The sequence below is a fragment of the Fukomys damarensis genome, unplaced genomic scaffold (assembly GCF_012274545.1).
Source record: "Fukomys damarensis isolate Sample0158 unplaced genomic scaffold, DMR_v1.0_HiC HiC_scaffold_13, whole genome shotgun sequence".
Lineage (NCBI taxonomy): Eukaryota > Metazoa > Chordata > Mammalia > Rodentia > Bathyergidae > Fukomys > Fukomys damarensis.
Genome location: NW_022900925.1, coordinates 39,368,111 through 39,375,547, shown reverse-complemented (window position 1 = coordinate 39,375,547; position 7,437 = coordinate 39,368,111). Strand labels below are relative to the sequence as shown.

The 7,437-nt window shown below is 62.1% G+C and overlaps 1 protein-coding gene across 4 annotated transcripts in view; it reads left to right on the top strand.

The window, feature by feature from the left end:
* Positions 1-7,067, top strand: part of Plcd3 (phospholipase C delta 3) — an 11,161-nt gene extending 4,094 nt beyond the window's left edge. The window contains exons 2-14 of one of the 4 annotated variants that reach the window (XM_033763087.1): positions 1,492-1,653; positions 1,740-1,968; positions 2,128-2,257; positions 2,761-2,989; positions 3,120-3,321; positions 3,415-3,559; positions 4,144-4,296; positions 4,560-4,860; positions 5,217-5,333; positions 5,842-6,008; positions 6,153-6,288; positions 6,367-6,516; positions 6,592-7,067. In XM_033763087.1, coding sequence (XP_033618978.1) covers positions 1,492-1,653; positions 1,740-1,968; positions 2,128-2,257; positions 2,761-2,989; positions 3,120-3,321; positions 3,415-3,559; positions 4,144-4,296; positions 4,560-4,860; positions 5,217-5,333; positions 5,842-6,008; positions 6,153-6,288; positions 6,367-6,516; positions 6,592-6,680 — 2,210 coding nt within the window. In that variant the 3' untranslated portion in view covers positions 6,681-7,067. Of the gene's footprint in view, positions 1-1,491; positions 1,654-1,739; positions 2,009-2,127; positions 2,258-2,760; positions 2,990-3,119; positions 3,322-3,414; positions 3,560-4,143; positions 4,297-4,559; positions 4,861-5,216; positions 5,334-5,841; positions 6,009-6,152; positions 6,289-6,366; positions 6,517-6,591 lie in introns of those variants that run through there. The other 3 variants (XM_033763086.1, XM_033763085.1, XM_033763088.1) reach the window with 3 other exon arrangements.
* Positions 7,068-7,437: the final 370 nt, after the last annotated feature.

Sequence of the window (7,437 nt, the reverse complement as noted above, 5' to 3'; positions counted from 1 at the left end):
TTTTTTTTTTTTTTTTTTTGAGTTCTTTATATATTCTAGATAGTAGTGTTTTTTTGTTTTTTTGTTTTTTTTGTACCAGGGATCAAACTCAGGCCCTTTCACTTGCAAGGCAGGTAGTGAAACCACTGAGCCAAACCTGTGGCCCTAGATAGTAGACCTTTATCTGAATAGCTGGCAAATTTTTTTTCTCACTCTGTGGGTTGATGAGACAGGGTCTTGCTCTGTCACTAAATTGCCCAGGATGGGCTTGAATTTGTGATCCTCCTGCCTCAGCCTCCTAGTGCTGGGTTTATAGGTATGTACCACCATGACCAAATGTTTCTTTTTTTGTTTCTTGAGACAGGGTCTCACTATGTACTTCAGGCTAGCCTGGAACTCTTGGTGATTCTCCTGCCTCAGCCTTTGGAGGGTTGGGACTACAAGTATGTGCCACCACTCCTAGCGTTGCTTCTTGATTAAAGGAAAAAGTGCTGTTAGGGAAAGAGAGCTCTTATTTGAGGACAAATGGAGGAAGACCTCCCGGAGGAGGTGGGGCTGAGATTGTCTCTGGGGGCCTCAGCTGGAAGGGAAGGAGTAGTGGTGAAGCCCAGGGCTTCAGGTGTGATGTCCTGGATCAGAGCTTGCAACTACACAAGCAGGGACCTTGGGGCTGCAAAGCCAGGCCCTGCTTGGAGGGGTCAAGAGAGGGAGACAGAGGCTCAGTGCTAGGTTCTGCTTGGCCCACACATGATGCTGGTTTTTTGTTTTTTCAGTATGATTTGGTTGCCAACAGTAAAAAATGTGGTGCTTCACACAGGTCCACATTCCTGTGCTCCAGAAACCTGGGCACTGCCCTGGCTGTGCCTGTCCAGAGGGCACAGGCTCCCGGGGTGCCTGGTGCCCTGTGGTGTAGACTCCAGCTGAGCTGTCCCTGGGGTCAGGCTTGGGCTGGCCCAACCTCTCAGGCCCAGTGCTGAAGCTCTGTTTCCTGAACGCTTGCTGGGCTGTGGATCTGCAGCTGGCATCTCTGCTTCAGGATGGAGAGCGTGAGGCTTAGAACAGGCGCAGTTGCCAGGGATGTAGCTCAGTGGTTCCACCACCTGCCTTGCAAGCACAAGGGCCGGAGTTCGATTTCCAGTACCCCCACAAAAAAGAACAGACACAGCTGTCGAAGTCAGGGCTGCCTGGGACAGCATGAGGAGTCCACACCCAGGTCTCGGAGCCCAAGCTCTGCTTGTGCCGTGTCCCCTGGCCAGAGCTGTGCCCTGCAGTGGCCCAGGGGATGGGATCAGTGGGGTGGGCTGGCCTGCCATCCTCAGCCGACATCCTACAGACAGAGAGCTCCACTGTTCTGCTGCCTTTGTGAAAGCAGAGGCCAGGAGCTTGGGCTGTGGCACAGCGCACAGACTCAGACAAGACCGCTGTCCCGGGCGGCTCAGGGAGGCCTGGACAGCCTGTGGGACCTGGTCTATGGGCACCAGGTTGATGGGGCCCCGATGCCCATTCCTGCAGGCCTCACGGAGGATGAGGACGTGCGTGCCATGCTGCGGGGCTCCCAGCTGCGCAAGATCCGCTCGCACACGTGGCAGAAGGAGCGGCTGTACCAGCTGCAGGAGGACGGCCTGAGCGTGTGGTTTCAGCGGCGCTTCCGCCATGCGCCCTCGAGGCACATCTGTGAGCAGCAGGGGTGGTGCGGGTCAGGGGTCGTGTGGGGCTCGGGTTGGGGTGAGGACCAGCGCGACCCTCACCCCCACCACCAGTCCTCGTGCAGCACATTGAGGCCGTGCGCCAGGGCCACCAGTCTGAGGGCCTGCGGCGCTTTGGGGCCTCCTTCCCACCTGCACGCTGCCTGACCATCACTTTCCGTGGCCGTCGCAAGAACCTGGACCTGGTGGCTCGCTCGGCAGAGGAGGCACAGTGCTGGGCACGGGGTCTGGACAAGCTGCGGGTGCGGCTGGAGGCCATGAGCCAGCGTGAGCGCCTGGACCAATATCCTTCCTGGGACCCTGCTACCTGCCCAGGCCCCGGGGTGAGGACGCTCCTGGCACCCACCTGCCTGGGCTGGGGGGACTCACCCACCAGTTACTTGCCACTGGGGTGGGGCAGAGGTGGGGCCCACCTCACCTGACCTTTCCTGAGCACGCACACCTGGGTCCACTTCTACCTGCATCAGGCAGACTCCAACCAAGACAGCAAGATGAGCTTCAAGGAGATCAAGAGCCTGCTGTGCATGGTCAATGTGGACATGAATGACATGTATGCCTACCGACTCTTCAAGGTGAGCCTCGGGCCTCCGGGCCACCGATGTCCGTGCGTGCCTGGTGACCTTTCCCTCCAGAGGCCCAGCCAAGCGCACATCCTACACCCTACAGGCCCTCCTGTGTCCGTGTGGCTCCGTGTCCTGTGTGCACTACGGGCACAGAGTGGGCTGACTGGGACATGGCAGAGACTGGATGCTGAGCGTGTGACTCAGCCACGGGGCCTGGCTCTACAAGGTGTAAGCTCCCGGTCACTGCTTGTTGGCCAGGTGTGGACTTGAGTGTGAGTGTGGTCACAGGCACACAGAGCTGCACTGTGGCACAGATCCCTCCTGCCCGGGTCACTGTGCCCCACTGCACCTGGGTTCTTGGGTTGGATCGTGGTGCCGATTCACAGAGCCCCCTGGAATCCTAGCCCTGCATTCACCACTGTGGGCTGGGGCCCCACTGTGTAGCTGCAGCGGGTCCTAGGGTGTCGGGGCTAGTCTCCCCAGGCATCCCCCAAGTGTCCCCCGTGTCCCAGGAGTGTGACCGGTCTGGTGACGAGCGGTTAGAAGGCACAGAGATTGAGGAGTTTGTGCGGCGGCTGCTGAAGCGCCCGGAGCTGGAGGAGCTCTTCTGCAAGTTTTCGGGCGAGGACCACGTGCTGAGTGCCCCTGAGCTGCTGGAGTTCCTGGAGGCGCAGGGCGAGGCGGGTGCCACGCTGGCCCACGCGAGGCAGCTCATCCAGACCTATGAGCTCCATGAGACAGGTGGGCGGGGCGTAGGAAGGCGAGTCTGCCCCCACCTGGTGAGCCTGGTGTCCAGGGTCCCGGGGCTCAGGGAGCCGTGCATGGGACACTGGGGGGACGGTCCTGGGCCCATGACTCTGGCTTCCCACAGCCAAGCACCACGAGCTGATGACCCTGGATGGCTTCATGATGTACCTGCTGTCGCCCGAGGGGGCTGCGCTGGACCCTGCGCACACCTGCGTGTTCCAGGACATGGGCCAGCCCCTCACGCACTACTTCATCTCCTCCTCTCACAACACCTACCTGACTGACTCCCAGATCGGGGGCCTCAGCAGCACCGAGGCCTACGTCAGGTGCAGCACCAGGAGGGACTGGGGGGCGGGCCTGCCTGCCCGCTCTGCACGCTGATACCTCACCCATCCCTCTGTCTGCCTGTGCATGCACAGGGCCTTTGCCCAGGGCTGCCGCTGCGTGGAGCTGGACTGTTGGGAGGGCCCTGGCGGTGAGCCCGTCATCTACCACGGCCACACGCTCACCTCTAAGATCCTCTTCCGAGACGTAGTCCAGGCCGTGCGCGACCACGCCTTCAAGGTAAGCCTGGCCACCTGCACCCACAGCCTTTGGCCCTCACTGGACGCCCCGCTCCCCAGGGCAGCCCTCATGCACCAGTGCTGCTGGGAGCACCCTTCCTGCTTCCCTCCAGGCAGCGAAAGACACACTGATCTTGGGAGTCAGTGGGGTATCTGTATAAACTCGCACTCCTGCCCGCCCAGGTGTAGGGACGTCACCGCCCCTGAGTGATCAGGGGGCATTTGTGGCTTCAGCCCACACAGTCCACATCATTAACACGTGAAGGATATCACTAGCCAGGCACAGTGGCACGGCTGGTAATCCCAGCTCCTGGAGAAGCGGAGGCAGGAGGATTTCAACTTCCAGGCCAGCCTGGGTAGCTTACTGAGACTTTGTTTCAGAAGTTTAAAAAGTAGATTAAAAAGGCTGGGGATGCAAGGCCCTCCGTTTGATCCCCATCACCTCAGATGAATGAATAAGGCATCCCACAGGCCTCAGCCTTCCAGACAGCCTCCCATAGTCCCTGCATGTCCGCTCCCGTGGGCTCCGTCCTCCAGGCCCCACAGAGCTGGTGCTGCTGTCCTGAGCACTGCCCTCCCCCACAGCTGTCCCCCTACCCTGTCATCCTGTCCCTTGAGAACCACTGTGGGCTGGAGCAGCAAGCTGTCATGGCTCACCACCTGCGGACCATCTTGGGGGACATGCTGGTGACCGAGGCGCTGGGCGCCCAGGATCCCAAGGAGCTGCCATCTCCCGAGGTGACGCTTCTGGGGCCTGGGGACAAGGGTCCAGTGGGGCTGCCATCTGTCCCTCAGTGTCCCTGGCTCTTCACTCCTGACATGCGCCACTCCCTCTGACCTGGCCCTTGAGGCCCCCGAAGACCCGCAGGCTGGGCCAGGCCCATCCAAGGTCGGGGACATTCCCCTCTCACCTGCCCACCCCAACCCCTCCCTGGTGGTTGGGTGACTGACCGAGGGCTGTGGAGGGGAGAGGGCTTCACCTGACCCTGTCACCTCCACAGCAGCTGAAGGGCCGGGTGCTAGTGAAGGGGAAGAAGCTGCCAGGCTCATGGGGCGAGGATGGCCGTCCTGTGTCAGACAGGGAGGAGGAGGAGGATGGAGAGGCTGTGGGGGCTGCACAGCGGAGGACGCCCTCGCAGTCCGGTTCCCAGGCTGGGCAGATCTCCCCGGAGCTGTCAGCCCTGGCTGTGTATTGCTGCGCCACCCGCCTGCAGACCCTGCCGCCCAGCCCTGGACCCGCCCAGCCCTGCCAGGTCAGCTCCCTCAGCGAGCGCAAGGCCCGGAAGTTCCTGCGTGAGGCAGGTAGGAGCCAGGTGTTGGGCATCAGGGGCACAAGGCGTGGAGACCCTAAGGAAGGGCTCAGCTGGGAGTGGGGCCGCCAGCAGCCTCAGTCTGGCCAGGAGCTCAGCAGGAGGGGAGGCCTAGAAGGCATCCTGGAGGGAGGTTCCCAGGCCAGAGGAACAGGTTTCCCTGGGCCTGGCGTGACTTCCGTGAGGCTTCAGGACACAGGCCCTGGTTCCGAGGGGGAGCAGGGTGTGGAGCCTAGGGCTGTGGGAGAAGGCCCTGCCCTGCTCTGCGCCCCAGCGACCTCTTCTGCCAGTCCCTCAGCCTGTCCCCAGGCCACTGCCCCGTCCCAGTCCTGCCCAACTCTGCCCCAGGAAACAGCTTTGTCCGGCACAGTGCCTGCCAGCTGACGCGTGTGTACCCGCTGGGGCTTCGAGTGAACTCAGCCAACTACAGCCCCCAGGAGATGTGGAACGCGGGCTGTCAGCTGGGTGAGTGGTGGCTGCTGAGACACGGGGTCAGGGGCTGCTGGGTCGGCCCAGGGAGCCTGGCAGGAGTGGCGGCCACCCAGCCTCCAGAGATGGAAGAGGCACCTTATTGCTAATTAACTAAAAAACCCCACAAGGGCAGTGGGGAAGTCAGCCTAGCTAGTTTGTCATCCACAGCAAAAAGTCACCTTTTTACAAAGATGGCAGCGAAAGCCTCTCCTGTGTGGCCTCCACAGCCACCCACCCTCCTGCGCTGACCAGGCTGTCCTCTGGGACAGTAAGCTCAGTAGGTGGTGGGGCAGCTATGGAAGCCCCAGGCCTTGGCCTAGCCCCAAGGGGCTTCTGCAGTGCCCCCGCCCCACCCAAGCAGCAGCCTGAGGGACAGCAGGGAGAAGGTACAGGTGACAGTTAGAGGGGCCCTTGGGGAGGCCCTCTCTGGGCACAGCTGTCCCTGACACAGAGCAGCAGGGACAGGGCACCGACAGTTCCTACTCAACCCTGCCTCCCACAGTGGCCCTGAACTTCCAGACACCAGGCTATGAGATGGACCTCAACACGGGCCGCTTCTTGGTCAACGGGCGGTGCGGCTATGTCCTGAAGCCCCCCTGCCTGCGGCAGCTGGACACAGCATTTGACCCAGGGTGCCCTGGACCACCCAATACCACGCTAACAATCCAGGTTGGCAGGGGGCCAGGAGTGCTCTGGAGACGCAGTGGTCCAGGTGGAGGGTGACAGGGACAGGGACGGCCTGGGCGTTTGTGTCCACATGGAGCAGGGTACGTGTGGCCGGCGGGCACCGGGTCAGAACTGCCTGTCCCCCAGGTGCTCACTGCCCAGCAGCTGCCCAAGCTGAACGCCGAGAAGCCCAGCTCCATCGTGGATCCCCTGGTACGCGTGGAGATCCATGGAGTCCCCGCAGACTGTGCTCAAAAGGAGACCAGCCATGTGCTCAACAACGGTGGGAGCCGGGCCTGGGTGGGCAGGGGGCAGGCGGGCAGCAGAGCAGGACGCCCACTCTGACCATGCCCTGTGCCAGGCTTCAACCCGAGCTGGGGGCAGACCCTGCGGTTCCTGCTGCGGGCCCCCGAGCTGGCCCTGGTGCGCTTCGTGGTGGAGGACTATGATGCAACTTCCCCCAACGACTTCGTGGGCCAGTTCACGCTGCCCCTCAGCAGCCTGCAGCAAGGTAGGTCCCCGTACCCAGCTGCCTGCCTGGCCCGGCTGGAGCTGGGCTGAGTGCCTGATTCCTTCACTCCCACAGGGTACCGCCATATCCACCTGCTCTCCAAGGACGGGGCCCCGCTGTCCCCCGCCACGCTCTTTGTCCACGTCTGCGTGCAGCAGTCCTGAGGGCTGAGGACCCAGGCCACTCCTCTCCCACTTGGCACTCCTGGTGTGCCGGCTGCTCAGGGGACAGACATGGGGCTCTGGTACCTCTGGTGTCCTGCACAGAGACTGCTCCACCAGGAGCTGGGGAGCTGGTAACCCCGAGCCCCAGGCCCCCACAGACCTGTCCCCACTGCCTTCTGGGGAGGGCCCCCACCCTGGCCCCATCTTGGGGCCTCAACCCCTCAGCCCCCCAGGCTTACCTGGCCTCCTGCCTCCTGTCAAGCAGGAAGGAAGCTCAAGATGTAGCTGGAAACCTGGCCTTAGGTTGTCAGCTGTGTCCCAGAAGAGCCTGGCGGGGGCAGTAGAGAGGCGTCTATTTTAACAATAAAGAAGCGACTTTCCTCTGCACCCTGCACTTGTGACCTAGAGGTGGGGGGACGAGAGCAGCCTCTTCCCAGGACACTGGCCGTGCCTGACCCTTCTCAGGCCAAGGACACTGGTTCACAAGGTCACACAGTAGCCTGGAGCAGGAGGGTGCCCTTCAAAGGGACCTGCACAGACACTGTCCTCTCCACCACGTGCCAGCCCTGCCACCACAGCCCTGGACAGTGCAGCGTGATCCAGGCCAGAAGCCCGCACCACGCTGGTCAGAGGGGCTGCAGGGGACAGCACACTATGGCATTGCAGGTCCCACAGTAGGCGCCAACACTGGATGGGGCAGCACTTGCCAAGGTTTCCACAGGGCTGAGCTAGGCCTGGAACGGGCCCCCAGGGCTGT